The 24,904-nt window shown below is 39.1% G+C and overlaps 1 protein-coding gene across 2 annotated transcripts in view; it reads right to left on the bottom strand.

Moving 5' to 3' along the window:
• The window catches only part of cntnap5a (contactin associated protein family member 5a), a 214,842-nt gene that overhangs the window by 66,951 nt on the left and 122,987 nt on the right, over positions 1-24,904 (bottom strand). For both annotated transcript variants that reach the window (XM_028022913.1, XM_028022915.1), the window contains exons 11-12: positions 5,550-5,656; positions 2,846-2,965 (exon numbers count right to left, since the gene is read on the bottom strand). In XM_028022913.1, coding sequence (XP_027878714.1) covers positions 2,846-2,965; positions 5,550-5,656 — 227 coding nt within the window. The remainder of the gene's footprint in view (positions 1-2,845; positions 2,966-5,549; positions 5,657-24,904) is intronic.

Raw genomic sequence — 24,904 nt, 5'->3', positions numbered from 1 at the left:
CACAGACCAGCGCTTCCCTGTCTGTCATCTGTCACAGCTCAGATGATGTCAGATGATGTTGGAAAAGTTTTCATATCCCTTAAAACTTCTCATAATTTTTGACAGTAGTAGCATAAACTTGGTGCTATGTTTTGCCAACATAATGTAGTGAACAATTGTAAGGTGGAAGAAACAACACATGGTTTTCAAGAATTTCACAGATAAAATTCTGAAAATTATTTGTATTTTGTCCCCCTTTAATATTATCTCCTTCAATTACTCCCAGTGAAACAATCTGCCTTCACAACTAACCAGTTTAGTAACTGGATTTCATGTTTTAATCAGAAGAGACAGCATCATGATAATGAAGGAAGACAGCAGACAGCTCAGAGAGAGGGCTGGGGAGAATTTTAAAACAGGTTTAGGCTAAAACAAAATATTTCAATATGCCAATCTTACAGACCTCTTCTCAACAAAGAGTATGCCAAACCTATAAATCTATCAAGCCATGACCGTCCATCTATACTGACAGACTGATCAAGATCAGTAATAACAGAAGCTGTCAAGAGTTTCGCAGACCATCTTCAAATCAGACAAAATTGGTGTCAAACGTTTGTGCTATGTTTTCACTTTGGCTTTGAAGATATTAATGAAAGGTTAAAGGTCAAAAGGTCAACCAGGCCCCCCACTTTTATGAGCAGGGGCTGGTTGACCTTTCATAACCTCTAGAAACATTTCTTTATATCTTTAAAATGATAGCGGCACAAACAAAAAATGTTGCTGCACAAACCGGGACAAACGTAGCACATATTGTCATATTGGTTTGACACCAATTTTGTTTGATTTGTAGAGGGGGAGGGGGGGGGGGTCAACTTCACTCAGGTATTTCTTGGTTATTTTGAAGAACCACAAATCAGGTGGGAAAATGTTGAAATAGCAACTATTAGCTGCAAACCCCACACACTACAGTTAGGGCATTCCTGTAAAACTATGTTTTCGATACAAAGATTTAAGACTCCAGGTTCACTTTTATCTTCCTTTATCATTAGTGACTTTGCCAGAGATGATAATGTTCTCTCTCCATTCATTCTGACTGAGACAGCCATTTATTAAAGAGCAAAGGGCAAAAATGTCTGTCTGTAGATGTGTACCATCAGTTAAGGCCCAAATTATTCATAACCCTGAACCTTTTTGATTATATTAATCTTATTCGTCTTTTAGGTTTTCAACATGTTTCTTCTTACTGGTATTTTTATTAACAGCCAGAGTCAAAGTGAGTCTGTGGAGGCAGTAAAGATTAGTCTACACTGATGGCAGCAGGAGCCTTTCATCCTCAAAGACTTGGAGCTCATCAATAAAGACAAAGTATCAAAATACCAGAGGACATCTGCAAACTCCTGCGCGTCCATTATAAAAATGGTTTGATTGCTATTATATCAATAAAAAAAAATTCAACTAACCTCTGAGGAGAGTGTAAATACTTTTTACATAACTTTGCTTTGATAAATGCAGATAAAAACAACTATTTCTTTCTTCATTGGTATGGCTTTCACACTTTAAATCATTTAGAAAACTGTGTTAGATTTTATTTCCACTTGTTCTGCTTTGTGTTGGTCTTTCACATAAAATCACAACTAAATATCATGAACTCTGTTAGACATAACAAGACAAAATATGGAAAAAGGCATAGTATGCTATATATGCAGAGACCATAAAAGGGATTACATAATTTGGTTGATGGGATCACAAAGTAAAATGTTCAAACTTCTAAAAGTGCTAGAAATAAAAGTGGTTCCACAAGTTCAGAAAACTGAATGAAGTAAGGCAACAAAAGCAAGTATGGGTAAAAGGAGGTTGAAACAAGTTTTAGTCCCATTACCACAACTTAATTCATTTTTCAAATGACTTGACAATAATTCCACATAACTAAACAATAACATTTAATTTTTTCAACCTAAAAAATCCAGGCTGATGCGTAGAGAGAATAGCCATGTGTAGTTTTGAACCAAGAAAGCAAAGACCAAAACCAGAGGAGACCTAAACTGTCACTAAGATGTGGTGGTTATTTTTCCCTAAGCAGAAGTACTTTGTAATTTAATACTGTTCAGTTGGTTTATATGACATTGATTCATAACGCATCATTTTAAGGTCAGTTCAGTCACATTTTCAATAGCTCCTCGTCAAAATGTGCTTCAAGTTCAGTTCCTTATTTAAATTAGCTAAAAAAGTTTTCTCTCCAAAGAAACCCAGCTGATTGCAACGAGTCATGAATTTACAGCAATTCTTCATATTGATGAGGAATACTTTAGTTCACTTGTCACCAGGTTACTTTCACAGCTTGCATCACGAAAATGTATGAGGCCTGTAACAATGTAGGCAGTTTGGATTGTCATCAGTATATTTATGTCATCATTAGTTGAAAATGTAATTTTGAACACAAATAATCATACTGGAGAAGAAGTTCCCAGAACTGATTGATCCTTTTGTGCAGGTCAAATATTTCATCTTTAACGACTCCAGTTCCCAGCCTCTGCAGTCTTTACATCTGTAAGCTTCTGCAACTGTAACCTTTTTCTACATGGTTACACTTAGTGACACTTGACTGTACAAGATGCTCTTTTAGCAGAAGCAAGTTTACGTTATTGGATGCAGAGCAAGATAAGTTGTTTAATTAATCTTTAAGCCATGATGATCTGAAGAGTTTAGATGGCAGGAAAAGATAAAACCACAAATGACAAATGCAGGTTTCTACCAGGAGATGCTCTTATCTTTCCTGCCCTCTTTGAGTTTTTTATTTTTATTTTTTTAACCTTTTCTGTGTGTGAACAATGCATACTTAACAAGACAAGAGCTACCATGATCTCACCTGTCATGTTGCAGTATACCTGTGTGGGCCCCAGGGGACCACTCCCATCTGGATCGATGAAGTAGAAGCCTGAGGAGCTGCCGCTCAGCTTGTAGGCCTCGCAGGATGACTCGTGGATAGCTGGAAGAACAGTAGAACAAAAATAGTCATTTCTCCAAGAATCAGCCCACTCTCTCCTCAGTCTGAACTGTATGAGTCACAAACACACAAACTCTATCTGTATTTATACAATGCACTCAACTGATTGGGTTCTAAGCTCTCAAGAAGCTTTCTGGTCAATCTATAGGATCCAGTGTCAACTTCAGCTGAAAATGATTTCAAACTTCAGCAGTTAAAATGTTTGAACTGACAGGCAGGACAGGAATGTGTTTTATGTGAAGGGATCAGGTCACATTTATGGGCTGAATGAACAAAGCTGGCCAAACCATGGAACACAGACTGTTATCTACTGCTAGTTATCAAAACACATGATGAATAATTAGGAGACAGTATCATCCACAGCAATCAAGAGAGCAGCAACGCATTATCTTTTAATGAAATCAGGATTGATTGGTGACTTTAAAAAGTATTCAGACCCCTTGGACATTTTTGAAGACAGAATTTCTTTGTACAGCTAATGATATTCTTGGTTTTCTTTCAACTTCGGTTGGTGTTCAGTTAGATTGGTGTCTGATAAAAAAGAAATATTTTTTTCATTTTTATCATGTTTTTATGCTTATTGTATTGTGATGCATTGTGGATCTTGTGCTGTTTGCTCAATGACAATACAAGGCTTCTGAACCTTTGAAATTTTTGAACTTTGAAAATATCTAGATACATTAAACTGGATGCAAACAAGAGCAAATGTTTAAGATAAACAAATAACTCAGAATTACAGAATGACAATAATTCAGAAGTAAGGACAAAAAGAGCAGACTAGTGGTCATTCAATACTCTAATGGAAGAGAATTAAAATGTGACTCTCCTCATGGAGCTTTAATCTGGATGCTGGAAAATCAACTGTCCATACTGATGAATAAACTAGACAAGCTAAATAAAAACCCTTGTTGTAAAACACAAGTAGTGTGGCTCTGATCCTTTTAGTTTAGTCGTAAAGGCTCCTCACAGTGAGACATGGGGCCAGTAAGTATGGCAGACCAGCTGAAAAATTAGGCCTCCAGTTGAGTTATTCATGTTTTTAGTTGACCCTGACAATGCCGCAGTGAACGGCTCACAGAAAAAATGGCTCTGTGTTTCACAGTAGAGTTAGGTACAACCTCTATCACGGTCATGGGAAAGAAAAATCGCTAGATCAGATTCATATTTCATACGGCTTCTCTATACTGGGATGTCTGCTCTGGGTATAAGACACTTCTGCTTTCCCAGCTAATCATATTTTATGATTTTAGCAATGAGGAACAAAGTCAGAAGCTAATCTTTTCAAATTGTGCTGATGTTGAGAATAATTTATTTGTGGTTTCTTTATTTTACCCCTTGGCTTATTACAGACTTAAAACACACATGCATTTATTACTTATATGTTTTCATCTTAACTAACTTTTAGCACAAAGAAATATATATATATTTATAAATAGTTAGGGAAAATAAAATGAAATAGATTACATTGTATTTTATTTTCAAAAGGTGTAGTTAATTTTTGTTTAAAATCGCATGATTTATGTATGATTTGCTATATCATGTCTTTTGACCTATCTGCTTTATGCATTTATTAAAAAATCTAAAAAAGATAATGTTACACCACTACCTGATTAGTGAACTCTAAAATTAGGTTGAATTTTCTGTATTTTCAGGAATGTGTCATTGCTCACAAACTGCTTTAAATGATCTATATGTAGTGAAGGATACATCCAGTCCTAGCTGTTTTATTCATTCTGAAACATTCAACTGACCAGATTTGATTCCTCCTAAAGCAGTTAAAATAATTTGTCCATAAATGTCCACAGTGCCAGAAAACATGTATGTTGTGTAAATTAAAAAGAGGAGAAACTCTGAATGCAGTTCAACTGTCTGCCTCCTAGCAAAAGGGAAACGCAACACTGGAGATAAAACTGCAACAAATACATTCCTGGTTAGCTGCATGGCTGCTTCACCTTTCAGTTGGATTAAAATACAGACTCAACAGACTAATAATAACAGGCTGATAATAAAGCATTCCTCTAAAACCAACTGGTGGTCTGTTTAAAGTACACTGGTTTCCAGGCTACAGCTTTGATTTTAAGATAGAAAAGCTGAATTTGATGAAAGGAACTATTGTTACTGCAGCAGATGCTCTTATCTGCCATGTTTCCTCCATAACTGTCTGTCTGCATACAAACAAGATATCAACATTCTGGGGCAGAGGATGGAGGTGCAGGGAGGGGGGATCCACACTCTCTCCAACAACACTCCACAGTATATATCAAGGGAATGTCAAAAATGACACCTGGAAGGAAAATCTCCTACAATCACAGCCAGTCTGAAGTAGGGAGCTATTTAAGGATGGAGCAGGAAAAAAAGTGCAGATAGGAATTGTGAGGTCATGTCAAGCTGAAACAGGACAACTTTCTGCTTCGCCTCTCAGCTACACAAAGCGAGGAAAGCTCCAGGTGAGACAGGCAGGTGGATGTGTGTACTGAATTGAATGTGAGAAGGCTTGGCAGACCTGGAGTGAGAGGGGAGTGAAATGGTGGCTTTGAGACGGTGCTGAAAGCATGAAAGTGCTCACAGTTGTGACACGTGGCTCCGGAATATCCAGTTCCCGAACAGTCGCAGGAGAAAAAACTCCACGTCTGGGAGCAGCGGGCGCCATGTTCGCAGAGGTTGGGCAGGCACCTGGGAAAACAGGAGCAGCGCCACATCTTAATGCACCAAAACTAATTCCACACTTCACACTCACTTCACAGCTCTTTTACTTTCAGAGCACAAGAAAAAATACAATCCTAATGAGACCTTGTTTTTGCCTAATTAGTCCTGAAAATGAAGAGAAATCTTAATTAGCACGCCATAAAAACCAAAGAAGCTTCAATTATCACATTTAAAACTGCAGCCGCAGAAAGCTTGGCTTTATTGCTTGTAATTAATTGATTATCAGACTAGTTTGTAATTATATATATCTTTTGAGCTGACTAATTGAAAAATCTCCAGGTTCCTCCTAATTTGCTTTGATCTTTGTTTGCCCAGCTTTCATGCTTTGGGGGGATCAGCTCTAACTGATTACGATTAACCTGAAAGTGACTATGTCAGGTGTTTGTTTCAGACAACACAATGAAGCACAGGCCATTGAAGCACTCTGCCTGATAGGTAAGAAAAATCCATTTCATTCTCTTCTTTATTGTCTTCTTTGTTGCTACGAATATGAGCCTTGGAACATATCCAAAAGTTAATTTGCTGATGACTCATGTTTTGTGAGCTGAAATTAAAAATCCCAAACGAGTGAAGAGTGTCGGGTCCTGCAGCTTCCTTGAAATTTGAAAAAGACGATTTCTCTGAGCACAAAAGCATCACTGTCACCTTCAAAGAATGCCTGTTAATGGGATTTTGCCGCAGAAAAATTTACACCGCACTCTTCTGATTAATAGTCCCTTCCTCAAGCCTCCTTGAGTTTCACATAATTGCCAGCCTTTCAAGCATGCATCTATAATTTCATACACTTTATCTCTCACCTATTAACTGCAGCACAGTGGGCCAGCCGCAACATGGATAGGGTTGCAACAATCGCTTTAATTACCATCAAGCTATTTTCTGTTGTTATGTCCGTGGCTGCCCTTACAGGACGTAAAATTACAGTAGGCAGCACACTTAAGCACACGCTAGCTGTAAACTGAGGTGTAATTAGACTCAGAGAAGAGCAGATTAGCTCTGGTAAAAGTTAATTTTCCTCATGCACTCAGGGGTCATTAAGTAGGCCACAGAAGAGAAATGACAGCTAATATCAGGGATGTAATCACTCTCACATGTCATGTCCTCACAGCGGCACAGAAGGTTGCAAAGACACGAGGCAACAGGAAAAAAACAGCCTCTGCTATGCTGTCTTTAGCCTGCTGCTCTGCTCACACACACACAGGAATGTATTTGTGCTCTCATTTGTTTGAAAAACTATTAACATTTTTTAAGATTAATCCCTCGTCAGTCTGAAGGTCTTGTATGCTGGGACCACCAGGCTGCATCTGTTATTAAAATGCAACCCGCTGCCATTTTGAGAATGTTGCTGAGCATGGCACAATCACTGAAGAGGCCTCCTGGTGCAGCAGTGATTAAAATGGATGCAACATTTCTGGTGCAGTGAATTTGGCCAAAGTGTAAAACCATTTATTTTTTCTTGAATGTTTTTCAACATATTTTTTAAAGACTAGATTCAAAATTTAGTGTGATTTATGTCTCTAAACAAAAGTCAAGCAACACAAAAAGCATCAGGACATCAGAGTGAGCAACACACAAGCACATTCCAACATGAGAATATTTTACTTGTCTGCTTTGTGTGCAGAAGGTAGTCCTTTTCTTCACGTCATATTATTTAATCAATAGTGTCAAAATAGCAGATTATACAGTATCTTATATGTGTCTTCCATTTTGACTTGTAAGTCAAAAGAAACTCAACAGAAAGAACCCCAGAGGTCTGAATTCTGACCTGGTCAGTCAGCTCTTCTACAGGAACAGTTTAAAATCCAACATGACTGCTGCCACAAGAATGACTGCAGAATGAAACTCTTTATTTGAGCAACTCTTTAAACATTTCAATAAAATGTGTCACTAAACATGTTACTCTGCAATAACTTTATATGAGCATATTCCTGTAGTGTGCAAACAGACTGCAGAGGAGTCACAGTAGTTAGTCTGCTGGCTGAGCTCAGTGAACGGTTCTCAGACTCAGGTGGATCATCAGATTCTGAAAGAATATATGCTGAGCCCTCTGCTATTCACTCTGATGACACACGACTGCGTCCCCAGGTTCGCCACCAACCACATCGTGAAGTTCGCGGACGACACAACGGTGGTGGGCCTCATCAGAGACGACAACGACCTGGACTACAGAGAGGAGGTGGAGCAGCTGGTGGACTGGTGCAGAGACAACAGCCTGATCCTGAAGATTGACAAGACGAAGGAGATGATCGTCGACTTCAGGAAGAACCGGCCCAGCCACGCTCCGCTGCTCATCAACAGCTCGGCTGTGGAGGTGGTCAGCAGCACCAAATTCCTGGGGGTGCACATCACAAACGACCTCACCTGGACTGGGAACACCACGTCTCTGGTCAAGAGGGCACAGAAACGTTTGTATTTCCTGCGGAGGATGAGAAGAGCACACCTGCCCCTGCCCATCCTCAAGACGTTCTACAGAAGCACCATAGAGAGCATTCTGACCAGCTGCCTCTCTGTGTGGTGTGGAGGCAGCAGCGCCTCCGACTGGAAGAACGTGAGGAGAGTGGTGCGGACAGCAGAGAGGATCATCGGGGCCCCCCTTCCCTCCATTCAGGACATTTCATCCCAGCGCTGCGTGTCCCGAGGGCGAAACATCGTCAGTGACCCCTCACACCCCCACCATGAACTGTTCTCCCTGCTGCCTCTGGAAAGAGGTTCCGCAGCATCCGGTGCAGGTCCACCAGGTTCTGAAACAGCTTTTTCATACTTGCCATCAGACTGCTGAACTCTTAACTGGACTGCACTCAAAAACTGGTTTCCACTCAGTGGCGCAAAAAGTGGGTATGCAGGGTATGCAACGCATAGGGGCGCTGCACTAGAGGGGGCGCCAAAACCCCGTCTCGAAAAATGTTTTTTTCTTGTTGGCATTTTCTATAATTAACAGAAAGAAATGATCAATAACAGGGGAACAGCACTGATTAGGCGCCCCTCTGCTCCTTCACCTCCCTTCCTGTCGCTCTCCCTTCCCATGCAGGTGGCTGTGCACGCGCCCCTAAGAGTACGCAGGCGCGTTTTTTTTTTTTATTTTAGACTACCACTCGTAGTGCACTTGACAAAATGGAGCGGCAGAAAAAAAAGCTGTCCGGGGCGCAAAACAGAAAAAGTAAAAGGGAGAAGGATAAAGATGTTGGCGGGATGAAAAAAAGCCTTTCAATGTGGTTGAAAGATAGTAGGTAAGTACCGTCAGTGTATTAGCAGGACAGGAGGGCTGTAAATAATCAAGTTAGCTAAAGCTAGCAGCTAGCCTAATACGGAATCGTCCCATATTTGCTGTTAAAAGTTGCCTCCCCTATTAAACCATTAAGGGACGCGATTTGTTTTGTATTTCTATGAATATCTGATACATAAACCTGTCACAGACACATAACCGCGCACTAAGTAAGAATGACCGAAATAAAACTCAGGAAATATTAACACAGGAAAGCTAAAGCTGCTGTGGCGGCAGTGCCCAGCTATGGTCCAACACTTAGCCCTCCTGGGTGCATTTTTTTCACTCATATGTATTATGGATTCTTTAATTAAAGATGAGTTGTTCAAGTTCATGCGTGTATCAGACAAATTAGTCATCAGAGTCACTAAAGCCCTTAAACTCAAAAAGGTTGGTGACCTATTTTACCAACCTTTTTGGCAGGGGGACACTTGAGTTTAAATGTCTTATTCAATACCACTACAGTGGTGTTGTGATGTATCTGATAAGTCAGATCAGATGTAATGTCCAATCAGTAACTGTTATCCAACAAGGAGATGATTTAAATTAAAGTTTAATTTCTATTGTAATTTGACTGCTGTATTTTTTAAGCCTATTTAACACAAAATTGATGTCATTCAGCTGTGATGGTGGAGAGAAAGAAGAGAAGATGATGAAAGAGGAAGAATCAGGACAGACAGGGGAAGGCAACAGGTTGGTCTAATGCAGGTGGAAGTGAGGGAGCAACTAGTCCATCTCAAGCACACATTTTTAAACATTATTTTTAAAAATGGTAAGATCTGTAATTTTTACAACTAATAATGCTTTTTTGACCACATGACTTAGTGGAGAACACCACAGACAAGGGATGAAGGAGACAGACATGAGGTCAGTGATAGAGGAGACAAGTGATGAGATCAGGTAGGCATTAGGAAAGCAACAAAAACCTATATACCATGATGGTTTGAGTTTCTGATGACCATCTTTGATCGTGTTCTTTTTTTGGGAAAATTAGTGCAGGCAGTCATGGTGAGTCAACCACGAGAAACAGAAAGGTGCAGATGAGGGAGAGGAAGAGCAGAGAGGACTAGATGATGAAGAGAGAGAGAAGCACAGAGCTGCGGAGGAGAGAGCCGAGACAAGGCTTTATTCAGAAGAACCATCTGAATGGCCTTTACCACACAAAATGGGGGACACATTTAGGCAGTACATGGTTGTAAATGGCCCACAGAAAGTTTCTGATGGTCCATATCCAAGATCAGAGAAGAATAAGAGGTGTTTTTCCAAAGCATACTGTTTTCATTTACTGTCTAATGGAGAGAAAGTTGAACGAGATTGGTTACTGTATTCTAAAAATACTAACAGAGTCTATTGTTTTGCATGTAAGCTTTTTGGTGAAGCTAAAGTTCTTGACACATGCCTTGTGGAGGGGTATAATAACTGGCGATGTCTTTCAAAAACACTGAAGCACCATGAAACCAGTAGTTCTCACATAAATGCTTATCTGACGTGGAAAGAAATGGCATTTCGCTTACGCCTAGGTAAAACTATTGATAGTGAACTGCAGAAAACCATGGCAGCTGAAAAAGCACACTGGAGAAGTGTGTTGACTAGAGTTATCGACTGCATACTTTTCCTTGCAGAGAGAAACTTGCCACTAAGGGGGAAAAATTCTCAGTTAGGAAATCCTAAAAATGGAAATTTTCTGGGAATCCTTGAGCTCATAGCACAATATGATGTAACACTGGCAGAGCATCTTAGAAAGGCTGCCTCCAAACAAACCACTGGATATCTGACATGGTGCACTCAGAATGAATTTTTAGATTCAATATCAGAGTGTGTTTTGAGTAAAATATCTGCCAAGATCAAGTCCTCTAAGTACTTTGCAGTGGAACTGGACTGCACACCTGATATTTCAAAGCAAGAGCAGGCCTCAGTCATCATTCGATATATGGGGGGGCGCCGAAGATATGTTCGCATCCACCTCAAAAATATGGAGTTGCGCCCCTGTTTCCACTTCATACCTTGCACATATATATAGCTAAATAACTTCCATTTTACTGTCAGTCCTGCACTTTATATTTTATATTCATATTTATATTCATATTTTATACTGTATTTTATTTTATTCTGGAGTAACCTCACAACAATTGAACCTCAAAACATTGTCCTGAGCCGTATGCAACGAAATTTCGTTCTGTATACACCCTGTGCATGCAAAATGATAATAAAGTCAGTCTAAGTCTAAGTCTAAGTCAACATTCAGTAGATTTTATTATAAACAACTGATGAAGCTCAGCTTTTCTACATTGTATCACACTTAATTTTGGAATAAGAGACATTGGAGAGGTAGAGAAACAACCTGATTTAATCTCTTTTAAAGCACAGCTTTCAAACACAAGGCATGTGGGCCAAATCCTGCCCGCCATAACTATGTATGTGGCCCTCTGGACACTGCGGGGCCACATACATTCAACTTTAAGATAAGAGTTATGTGCTTAAATATTTATCAATTGAGTTTTCATTTGTATAGGAGCAATGGCAGACACCAATGTGAAAAGATGTTAAACATTGCTACATTTTAAGAAGTACTAATCAAATGCATATAAAATTATCATATTTTAACAGCTTGTGTTTTTATCAGGAGATATTAGCATATTGCAGCCCAAATACCATGAGTTTTTATGTCCCTTGTATTGAAAGATCAAAGGGAGATATAAACTCACAGAAATTACTGTTGTGAAAACATTTGGCTGAACTAAAACAGGGGGAAAAAATTACATTTCACCTTGTTAGTGTCAGAATCCTTTCACCCCTTCCTAATAATCTAATCCAATAGAGTATTAGGGATATAGTTAGATAAAAGAAAAAAATAATGTTGCCACAGTGGAGTAAATTAGTGTCAAGCAACTCTTCAAAAAATTCCACACATTTGCAAGAAACAATGGGACATTTTCTAATGAATCTGACAAATTTGCAAAAGCAGGGACAACTGGCATGATTAAAAGCATATATTCCTGATGAAAAAATGTGATACTCATTGTGAAGTCAGAAATTTGTACAAAGAAACCAAACATGTTTGACACAAAAATTGCCAAACGGGGGCGTGCTGTGGTGGCGCAGGGGGTTAGCACGCCCCACGTTTGGAGGCCTTAGTCCTCGTCACGGACGTCGCGGGCTCGACTCCCGGTCCCTCTCCTCACCCTCCTTCCTGTCTGCCTACTGTCAAAAAAATACAAGCCACTAGCTCCGCAAAAACTCTTCGGAGAAAAAAAAAAGCCAAACGATGGTGACTGATAGCGCTAAGTCTCTGATTGGTTGTTTCTGATGCAGAACAGTGTATCAGTGGTCCAGCAAGGAGGTGGAGGAGCTCAATCTTTTCACAGATTATCTGTCTCATCATATAATGTCACAACAGGGCGACAGTTTGAACAAATATGGGCAACCCTGAATGTTTGCCACAGGAGATTCAAGGATTTCACACACATACATGAATGAATCAACACAAAAATTAAAGTAAGGTCACGGTCCTAAATCAATTAAAGGTCTGAATTCAAAAAATGACTTTTTACTTTTAGAACCTGAAGAAGGACAGACTGATGAGAGTGAGTACAGATTGCTGCTGCACACCATTTGAGAGAAGCAGCAGGGTGCTCATTCAGCCATGTGCAGACAGACAAATAAATGAGAAACAAAGCCAGACTGAGACACCTGCTTAATGTCAAAGGAATTAGTTTTGCAGCAGTGTTTTGGGTTCATTATTGGTCTCCTGACGACATCTACACTTTTCTTAAATCACAACGTTTGCCATGTAAAAAGGTCTTTAATCATTGGTACACCACGTTTAATTGATTGAAATCTTTGCATGTTCAGGGGATGATGTAAAATGGAGGCGTAGATTTGGAAGCTAGCATGTTGAACCATGCTGTGTAATTACAGAATCCAATTTATGGTGTGTTTCAAATCAGAGGTGATGAACTGCAGTTTTGAAGCAACTGGTTTCCAGTTTGGCTAAGTTTATTTTTTTACTGCTTCAGCAATCACATGATTACATGATTCACTTTGCCTGTAAGGTGCGGACATGTCTGTGTAGAACTTTGATTGACATGTTTCTTCTGACTGGAAGTAATATTGCAATTTTGGAGCAACTAATGTGAATCTAATGAGAATTTGTAGAGGAAGATAAAGATTAGGGTGATGGCAAAGAAACATGCAGCAAGGTGGTTTTGTGTTACATTCAGTTCAGCTCAGTTTATTTATATTGTGTCAACAAATGTCATTTCAAGGCATTTTACAAAAAATAATTTCAATTCTGTCACACCTTCCAATTCCATATTAGTTATCAAACAGTACAGAATGCTCAATTAATTAGTCAAAGTAGATTAAAAGGTTTGCATCTAAGGAAACTCAGCAGATTGCATCAATTGCCTTGCAGCATTGATTCCTTCCTTTAACAGGAAGAAACCTCCAGCAGAACCAGAACCAGAACCTGGCTCAGTGCAAGTATCAACTGTTACGACCGACTGGTGGATTTAGAGGACAGAGAGGGATTTTGTAAGACGGGTTTGATTGTTGTAATGAATATGAAGACATTCCCATAGATTATTGTGAATGATATGAATGACTTTTGACAAGCAATTTTTAAATAATCTAAATAAAAAGGTTTTATTTCCAAAATGAATGCCCACTTTACAGATGTTTGTTTTATTTTATTTTTAGAAGCAGACTTCTTAATTACATAGAAATCATTTTAAACGAAAACTTTCCAGGACCATGAATAGTTCAGATTCATTCATTGTTTACAAACAGCAACGATATCAGCCAGTTGCAAGAGTTTTAGTTTGCTCAGCTGTTGGTCATAAACAATGTCCACTTCTCATTAATTTGGAAGAGGATGAAGAACTGTGTGGCAGCCACTCACAGCACTCTCAATTCCAAAAACTACCTTCAGGTTTCCATTGTTGGTGCAGACATACATTTTGTTTGTCTTATTTCAGATTGAATGTTCTACAATAAGGACAGACTGACCAAGACTGGCTATAAATACACAATATACTTGGTTTCCATGAGGTGCTCAGCACCTCCACATGCTGTGTAAAAGTAGCCTGAAATCATATCTAGCTAGCTGAATAAATTACTGTAAATGTAATTGGAGTTTTATAGTCAACAATTACTGCATTCCAAGAAGTCATTTGTGGTGATAATTTTGCTCATAATCCTATTGTAATAGTCATATACTTGTGATATATTGTGGAGGCCTGCCTAACGTGCTTATCCAGAATGCTGCAGCTAGAGCTGTGACGAGAATTAAAACGAGAGATTTGATATTTCCTTTTTTTAAGCTTCCCTTCACTGGCTCCTTGTTTAATCCAGAATAGAATTTAACATTCTCCTCCTCACATAAAGCCCTTGATAATCAGTTCCATCATATGTCACAGATTTGATTGTTCCAGATGTGCCTAATGAAACACTTTGCTGTCAGACTGCAGCTTTAGTGCTGGTTCCTAGAGTTTCTAAAGTAGAAAGGGAGGCATATCCTTTAGTTCTCAGGCTTCTCTCCAGTGGAACCAGCGCCCAGTTTTAGTGTGTGAGGGAGACTCCCGGTCTATTTTGAAGACTAGGCTTAAAACTTTCTTTTTAATAAAGCTGATAGTTAGACTGGCTTAAGCTATCCTAAGTTATTTCTGTAGTTATGCACATTAGGTCCCAATCTGCCCATTTTAAGATTCCATCTGCTACTTTCTTCTACTGCTCTCCAGTTATATAGGTGCTGTCACGCCTTCCAGGAGAACTCACATGCATTGTATTGTAACATGGAGTGAATTAGAATTGACTATGAATATACCTCCAGCAGAACCAGAACTAGAGTCAGAACCAGATCCTGGCTCAGTGCAAGTGTCAACTGCTACAACCGATTTGACTATATCTTGTCATATTCAATAAATTAAAATATGGGTTCTGATGAGACTCATTTGTCAGATTTCCATTTAAAACTAATCTTTGGACTTCCGCTTCCGGCATGCCTGAGTAGAGACGCTTGCTGACGACGCACTGACCGAAATATCTCTTAATTTACCTCTTATTAGAATTTAATTCCACCTACATTTCCAGAAGACGCTACTACAATGACCTCATCACGAAAGTCTACAAGAAGAGAAAAGAAGATGGGGAAAAATGATGATGCAAAGACAACACAGAAACAGCTAACACTTGATGCTAGCTTAATTCAGAATGAAACAGGGACCGACTTGTTAATGCTAACAGAGCTCCGCAAATTTCGAGAAGAATCTGGAACGGCGCAACGAGACATTTTAGAATCCCAATCCCGGATGGAGGCATCGATTGCAGAAATAAAAAAGAGAATTGATTCACTGGAAGAGAGACTGAACACAGCGGAAGAAAGAGTGAGTAACGCAGAAGATCGTGGCCTACAGCAGGAAAGGGTGCTAGCTTACTTACTCAAAAAAGATGCCAAAGTAGCTGCAAAATTGGATGATATAGAGAATAGGATGCGCAGGAACAATATAAGAGTGTATGGGATAAAGGAAGATTCAGAAGGAAAAGAGATGATCCTGTTTATTAAAGATTTTTTAAAATCTGCGCTGAAGCTGCCTGAAGGCACGGACATTTGCATTGAAAGAGCCCATAGAGCTACAGTTCTCCACCGAGATCCATAATAGTTCGCTTTCTGGATTCCAATGTTAAGCAGCTGGTACTACAGTCTGCGTGGAAGCAGTGAGACGTGGAGTTTCGGGGAAACAACATTTTCTTTGACCAAGATTACTCCACCAAGGTACAGAGAAAAAGAAAACAAGTGCGTGAAGTCATTAAAAAGCTGAAGGAACGCAACATAAAGGCACAGTCACCATACCCGGCTCAACTTGCACTGTTTTTGGATAAGGGTGTCAAGACCTTCTCCTCTCTTTTGGAGGCCCAATCCACTCTGAAGGAACTCGGGATCCCAGTGGAGGTGGATGAGCGGGACGTCCTGGAGAGAGATTTGCTAAACAACAATTGGCAGACCAGGGGAGACGTGGAAGGGCCGATCCAGGTCTGGATAACATGGACATCAGGGCCATACTAAACTCGGTGGATCAGCACAAGCAGGGTTGAGACGGTACCGTTTTACCTGATTCTATCCTGATTTAGCCGACATTTTATTTAAAGGTGGATCTTGTTAAAAGTATAAATAAGGACATGCAGGTATAATATTACATTAATACTTATGGACTATTGGTTGGCGTATTCGCAGTGAGTGTTTTACTTTTTTCGCTTTTTTTCCCTTTTTTTTTATTGGGCATTTAGTGCAGTAGAATAGGAGACTATATGGTCTACTGCTTACACACTAGGTGTGTAAGCAGGGAGACCATTATCCCTGTCCATTTTACATCAGGAGTGTGCTGCCTATGTTTTCCAAAAGAGCAGCACATGGAATACTTGGAAGTTCTGTGAAGATGAAGATCTGACTACTTGTTCATTCTGTTCATTGTTTTTCGGCGAGCTGATTTTGATTGTTAGAGATATTTGCATAGAGATCAATATATTACTGGAGGGATGTAACTTTTTTTTTGTTTTCATATAAATATGACGACTTTGAAAATTGTTACTTACAATATTAATGGAGTAAATCACGTTATAAAAAGGAAAAAAATTCTAACACAATTAAAAAGGTTGAATTGTACAATTGGGCATTTACAATAAACTCATTTAAATGAGATAAAACATGCTAAATTAAAGAGAGACTGGATGGGACAGATATTTAGCGCATCCTATGGAAACTACAAAAAAAGAGGAGTAGCAATACTGTTTCATAATTCTTTATGCTTTGTAGCAGAAAACGTAGTCAAAGATAAAGAAGGCCGCTGGATAATGGTTGTTGGTTTAGTTGGAGGAACCACTCTCATGAATATTTACGCCCCAAATGAGGATAATCCAGGTTTTTTTAAAGAGCTAGCCCAAATTTTAGCGGGTCATTCAAAAGGAACGATTATTTTAGGTGGAGACTTTAATTGTGTCTTGAATCATTACATGGACAAATTTCCATTAGAACAAAAATATCAATTATCAAAAACAAAAGCGTTAAAGAGCCTATTGGAGGAGTTGGGGCTGGTTGATATATGGCGTGCAAAACATCCAAAGATCAGAGATTATACTCACTTCTCAAAGGTTCATAAAAGCCATTCCAGAATAGACTTCTTTTGCGTTCCCAAACAAGCAACCCACAGAGTGGTGGACTGTCATATTGAACCTCAAACTATCTCAGATCATGGACCTGTGATAATATCTTTAAATGTCGACCTGGAGAAACCTTTTAAGTTATGGAGATTGAATGTATCACTTTTAAATAATCCGGAGACAATCCGATATATAAAAGACAAATTAAAGTTCTTTTTAGATATTAATGATAAGGACGAGATTTCACCATCTATTCTATGGGACACAGCCAAAGCATACTTGAGGGGTAAAATTATTTCATTCTCTTCAAAAGTTAAAAAGGAACGTGAGAAAAAACAAGAAAACTTACAAGAACAGATTAAGAAACTTGAGACTAAACATAAAAGAACAAATGAAGATAATGTATTACAGGAACTTAGAAAATGTAGACAAGATTTGAATGAGTTACTAACTTATAAAGCAGAGGGTGCTTTACGTTTCACAAACCAAAATTACTATGAGCAGGGAAATAAAGCAAGTAGACTATTAGCATTTCAACTAAGAAAATCGCAAGCAAGTCGAACCGTTCAAAAAATTACGTGCCCAGTATCCAAAAAACTAGTATCTCATCCCAAAGAAATCGCAAATGCATTTTCAAAATACTATAGACAACTATATAATTCGGAGACTAATCCTAACAAATTAAATAAAATTAGGCAATTTTTGCAACGAATTAATCTTAATAAACTTGACGAGGAGGAGGCTAAATCATTAGTGGGGACAAGTACCGAAGAAGAGATAAAATCTGTTATAGGAAAGCTTAAAAATAATAAATCACCTGGAGCGGACAGATTTCCAGGAGAATTCTATAAATGCTTTCAGGCTGAGCTTATCCCACTCTTATACAGAGTGTTTAATTATGCTTTAGGTTCCAAAGATCCACCTAAAACATGGGCAGAAGCAATTATCTCGGTCATATACAAAGAAGGTAAAGACCCCACACAATGCGCCTCTTACAGACCAATAAGTCTGCTGTATAATGACGTTAAGATTTTAAGTGCCATCTTGGCCAAAAGACTACAAAAGATTATTAATAAACTTATCAATCCTGATCAGACAGGCTTTATACCCAATAGACTCGGAATAAATAATATCAGACGTACCCTAAATATAATTTCAATTGGTCAACAAAGCCCTCACATATCCATGCTTCTCGGCCTAGACGCCGAGAAGGCATTTGATCGGGTGGATTGGTTGTTCCTGAAGCAGGTTCTATTGAAGATGGGCTTTAATGAAAACTTTATCAGTTGGTTTGGGGTGCTGTACTCCAGTCCAACCTCTAGAGTACGCGCTAATGGTTATATGTCAGAAAGTTTCCCCTTAAAAAGAGGAACTCGTCAGGATTGCTGCCTTTCACCGATCCTGTTTGCTATCAGTATAGAACCCCTAGCAGAATTAATAAGAACAGACTCATCAATTCTAGGCATACCAGATAAAATCAGGACTCACAAACTATCACTGTATGCTGATGACGTCATTCTGTATATAAGAGACCCAATAACTTCTATACCAAATATTTTAAAATGTTTGAAGGACTTTGGTGTGGTCTCAGGATATAAGGTTAATGAATCAAAGTCAGAGGCCATGATGCTAAGAGGCTCCTGGCCCGCAGAACTATCCAAATCAGTGAATTTCAACTGGTCACCTAACGGATTTCGATATTTGGGAATCAATATTACCACGGATGTTTCCAATTATATAAGGCAAATTTTGGGAAGCTATTGGACCAAATTCAAAAAGACATAGATAGATAGGATATTTTACCGCTTTCCTTTTTTGGAAGGATTGAATCAATCAGAATGAATATTCTCCCTAGATTGTTGTATTTGTTTATGGCCCTTCCTATTTGGGTTCCAACGACAAAATTAAATAAAATGCAAAAAATGATTTCTACATTTATTTGGCAGAAGAGAAAGGCCAGAATAAAACTTACTCAATTGACCAGTGGTAAACCTTATGGAGGTCTTAATGTACCAAACTTAAAATTATATTACTGGGCAGCACAACTACATGCAAGTGTAGGCTGGCTAACACAGAATAAAGAAACAACGTGGCTGACATTGGAACAGAGCGCAAGCCCTAAATTTTCTTTACAGGCCCTTGTATTCTGCTCGACTGAAATCTGGCACAAGTACAAAATTACAAATTTATGGATGAAAAGCACTCAAAGGACTTTAAACATGATTAGAAAAAATATGAAAGCTCCTCAATCTATATCCAGAGCTTCAAAAATTTTGGATATAATAGACTTTAAACCAGGGCGACAAGATCCAGGATTTCGAACCTGGCAAAGCAAGAACTTAATTTTTATTGATGACTTGTTTGAAGGGGAGATTCTGAAATCTTTAAGCCAGATTAAGGAGAAGTATGGATTGAGCACATCTGATTTTTATAGATATTTACAGTTGCGAAGTTACCTGATGTCCCACACCGAATGGTCCCTTCTTAAGTCACGACCTACTGATTTAGAATTATTCTTTATAAAGATCACCAAAGAAAAAAAATCTAATAACACTGTGTCGAATTTATACAAATGCTTACAATCATGTCTGTCGATGGGATCTCCTGGGATAAAAGAAAGATGGGAACTAGAAATGAATGTTGTGATTGAAGATGAAGAGTGGGAGCAAGTGTGTGTAACTGGACATAAACTGACTAACAGTCCAACATGGAAAGAATTTTATTGGAAAATAATCGTTAGATTTTTAAAACTCCATATATTATTTCCAAATTTGATCAAGCTAAATCAAATTTGTGCTGGAGACAGTGTGGACTAATTGGAGATCACACTCATGTCTTTTGGGATTGCCCAAAGATTAAGAAATTTTGGGAGGGAATTAGAGAGGAAATTTCAAATATTTTGCAGACTTATATTGATTGGAACCCCCGGATCTTTGTTCTGGAAATTCCCCCAAATAATTTAAGTAAAGAAGAACAGTACTTGTTTGGAATCCTTGTTCTCGTAGCCAAAAAAATGATAACAGTATGTTGGTATAAACTTTTACCCCCTACTGTAAGTCAATGGAAAGAGAAACTAGTGAACGTTTATACGATGGAGAAAATAACAGCAAAATTAAACTTGTCCACTGACTTATTTAAGAAAAGATGGAACCCTTTGAAGACATATTTCCAATTAATATTGTAGTGAGTAAGATAAATGTAAACACACATGCACATATTTTATAGGTAGATTTAACACATATCCCCGTTATGATAAAGACAAAAGTCACTCGAGAAAGATTTTTCCTTTATTTCATCCCCCATGTAAAAAATCCTGGATCTTCAGCTCGCCGACTTGTTTGGTTGTTGTTGTTCAACTGTTTGTCTGGTTGTATTGGAAATTGTTGTTTCTGACTTATTGTATTAATCATTGATTTTGAATATTGATCTGATAAAATAAAGTCTTTGTTCAAAAAAAAACAAATCTTTGGAAAATAACTTTCAAGCAGGTAATAAATATACTTTTGATTAAGCCCACATTTCTGTATTAAAAATATTTTTGAATTGGTCCAATGTAATATTCTATTCTTAAAGTTAGCGTTTTCATTAACTGTAAGCAGAAAATCTCCACACTTAAGAGAAGAACGGCAAAGGCTTAAAATAACCAGTAATTGATCTACATGATGTGTTTTTCTTCGTGAATTGAGGTAATATATATTTTGAGTAATATTTCACAGATTATCTGTCTCATACCTTACAGTCACAACATACTAATAGTTTACAAATATGTAAAGAACACACCTTTTTTATAAACGTTCCATATTGCAGCTATAAGGAGATGATTAGGAAATAATTAATAGTGAAAACAGGAAGGGAGGCTTTAAGTTCGACCATTCAGTCTCCCAAGGTGAATGAATTGCTTGAATAGCATAGATTGAGATTGTTTTTGATTCAGTTAAGTTTTGTAGTTGCATTGTTGTAGCAGTGATGTACTGTATATTTGTGGTGTGTAATGGTGTGTGTGAGGAAGCCATCACTTTAAGGTGGCAGAATTTTTCTATTTGCCCCCAAAATGTCTGTGCTTCTAAAAATTGTATTTTGAAAACTTCAAATGCAGATGTTCAAAGTGTGACAGCAATGATCCTAATGAAGTGAGTTTCATGCAAGGTTCTTCTTCCTTCTTCTTCTTCCACAGTAACATTTTAATAACAGACTGTTCAGTTTGTTAGATAGCTACAGACAGAAACAGAGAAAGAAATCCAGAAGGAGTGGGAGGTTTTTTGTGGTCTGCTTGCATAAGCCTAAGGCTTAAAGCTGAATAAAAAGAAGTTTTTTGTTGGAGCATTGATTTAGCAGTCAAATAAAGTAAATCTTGAACATTTTTTAACTTGACTAAAAAAGTTGGTAAAATGTTAGACGTGAATATCTGCTGATCTTACTTTGTATGATTCTAAAGAGTAAGATAGAGATATTAAAGGGTTTAAGTTCAGTTTCAGTCCAACAAGTAAGTAGATACTATCAGGCTTTCAAAAGTAAGGATCTGAAAGTAACAATCTTGGAGTTTGGTTTAAGGAATGTTACATCTGAACAATGTCAGAGTTTATCCATTATTCTAACCCATTATTTGGAATGCAGTAAATTCAAGTCAAGTAAATCTTTTCCCCTCAGTCCATATTTTCATTAGGCGATTTGTGATCCCAAATTTATCATTTTAGCATTATATAAAATATACATATTTTGTAGCAGGTCTTTGTTTTCATACAATTCTGTATAACCCATTAAAATATATTCAATATTTTTATTGTCAAGAAATCTACTTTGTTCAGAAGCTCAGTGGTTCTCAGTTTAACAATGGTTACCCTGTGGATTTAAACAATTACTGGCTCAACTCTCCCTTGTCCGTTCTCATCATGGCTCGGGATCCCTTGAGAGCGAACAACTTAAGGTTTCTGTCGACAAATAACATCGTATTAGACATTAATGAGGCTGTAGATTAAGCTGCAGCACAACTAAAGTAAGCCATTAGGAAAACCTTATTTCACATTTTTATTGAATCTAATAAGGAACAACATTGTGCAGCTTGGCGTGAACACAGTTGTGGTATACATTCTGTTGTAATAAGCAGATACATTAATGATCTTTAGGTTGGTATAGCAGGTGACGTTTAGTTTTTTCTCAAATTTATAGTACTAACTGAATAAAAACTCATTTTTTAGATATGGACGCCATAATTCCATACTTGTCAATCTGATCCCAACAACATCTTACATTGCAATCTGTTTCATTTATAAAGCTTTCAAAACTGTAGTTTATGCACATTATATTGTTAATTGATTCTGGGTTTCCTGCTTAGATCCTCAGCCTTCTTTACCCTTCACAAGGGCATTCCTAGTGAGTCAGGGCTGCTGCAGCCTGATGTCTGTGTGTCATGAGCTCACTCCTCAGAAAGAAAGAAACAGACAAGGCCTTCATTTTTTTTCCACCATTACTGAGGATCTGAAACGGGGAACGAAAATTTTGTTTCTCACTTGATTGACTAGAGCTAAAGTGAAACATGTTATAGGCCCAGTTATCAATGATACATGTCTTATCAAATTATGCCAAAATAAAGTTTGCTAACAACCTGCACTAAATGCAAACATCATGTGTACTGTCAGATAAAACAAAGAATCAATTTAGTTGCTGTTATTAGACAAACAACTTTCCTCATAAACTGCAGCTTCTAAAATATTTGCTGCATTTCCATTACAATGTGCGCAAATCTTAGTCTACATTCTGCTATTGTTGAAAACACACAATTTTGCAATTGAGGTGTTTCCATTAAATAAGACATTAAATTAAAATCACATGTGAACAGGCTGGTTGACGTGATAGCCCATTGAAAATCATGACAGCGATGGTTGTAAAAAGTTACATGAGACATATTCATAATGGTGGTGCTAATCATCTATCAGCCATCATCTATATCAGCCATAATTTGGTTTTGAGGCCCTCTATTTCAGCTAGTAATGTGGATTGCTACAATCAACAGACAGCTGATGCAGCGAGTAGACGCAGCGGCTTTGTGCTCACCAACTCGAAGTTTGTCTTTTCCACTCTGCTCGGTTAAAAACACCTATAATCGACAAAATTTACTGGCCATTGGTCAAGCAATCGGGGGAAGTCTGTCACAGGAGCTTTTCCGTGTCCACAACAGCATTCCGGTCGATATTGCACGGACACCGGGCTCTCCCTGGATTACAATCCCAGTAACTACGACAAGGCGACGGCGCAGAGATCGTAAACAAAAGAGGGGGCGTCGCAGCGGCGTGTTAGCGAGGCTCAGGAAACAGCCACACAAACCACCGCTACCAAGCATTTTTGTCTCCAACGTGAGGTCTCTCGCTAACAAACTGGACGAATGGAAGCTGCGGATTGCAACTGACAACCTCATCTGGGAATGCTGCATTCTGTTGATCACGGAGACGTGGTTAAATCCAACCATACCGGACCCGGAGATCGAGCTAGCAGGCTACACAGCACACCGACAGGACCAATCAGCAGCTCCGGTAAGAAAAGAGGAGGTGGACTATGCGTTTATGTAAATAACAGCTGGTGTACGAACTCCACAGTAGTTGTTAGCCACTGTTCTCCAGGCGTGGAGCTCTTCACAATTAAATGCAGACCCCGATACCTCCCACGTGAGTTTAACGCCATTCACTGCGGTTTACATAGCACCGGATGCTAACGCTAGCTCGGCCGTGGGACTCCTGCATGATACCATCAGCAACAAGGCTGTTCACATCGTCTCTAGGGACTTTAATCATGCTGATCTGAAATCAATCCTCCCCAAATTCCATCAACACATAAAGTGCACAACCAGGGGTGATAAAACTCTGGACAAGCTGTACACAAACATCAGACAAGCATACCGGGGCCTCTTGAAAGCCAGGAACGCTGCTTTCAGGTCTGGGGACAAAGCACTCTACAGTTCTGCCAGAGCCAACCTGAGAAGAGGCATCTGCCAAGCTAAGGCATCATACAGAGGGAGAATAGAGAAGCAGCTCAGGAGCAACAACACCAGGCAGGTGTGGCAGGGTGTTCAGCACATTACAAGCTACAGATCCAGCAACCAGCCATGCACAGAGGGAACCACTTCCCTGGCAGAGGAGATGAATATCTTCTTTGCCCGCTTTGAGGAGACACCTACCACAGCTCCATCGCAGCTGCCTGTCCACAGCAGCTCTGCTCTCACAGTAGAGGAGTGTGAGGTGAGGCAGGTGATGAGGAAGGTGAACCCAAGGAAGGCTGCGGGACCTGACGGTGTGTCGGGATGGGTGCTTAAAGACTGTGCAGACCAACTGGCTGGAATCATCACAAAGATTTTTAACCAGTCCCTGTCTCAAGCCACTGTACCTCCCTGCCTAAAGTCCTCTACCATTGTCCCCCTGCCGAAAAGAACCAACATCAACACCCTGAACTTCGGGAGAGTGCTTCGAGAGACTGGTGCGGAGTCACATCCTCGCTGGCCTGCCTGCTGAGCTGGACCCTCTCCAATTCGCCTACAAAGCAAAGAGGTCCACAGAGGACGCTGTATCCACAGCACTTCATGCTGCCCTGACCCAATTAGAGAAGCAGGGGAGCTACGTCAGAATGCTCTTTGTGGACTTCAACTCAGCATTTAATACCATACTTCCCCAACGTCTGGTGTCCAAGCTAGCAAACCTTGGGCTCCCATCATCCACCTGCAGTTGGATCCTGGACTTCCTAACAGGTCGCTCCCAGAGGGTCAGACTGGGCCCCCACACCTCCACTGCTCTGAGTCTGATCACCAGATCGCCACA

Source organism: Xiphophorus couchianus, chromosome 7, assembly GCF_001444195.1.
Source record: "Xiphophorus couchianus chromosome 7, X_couchianus-1.0, whole genome shotgun sequence".
In the NCBI taxonomy this organism is placed as follows: Eukaryota; Metazoa; Chordata; class Actinopteri; order Cyprinodontiformes; family Poeciliidae; genus Xiphophorus; species Xiphophorus couchianus.
This window is presented reverse-complemented; position numbering and strand designations above follow the sequence as displayed.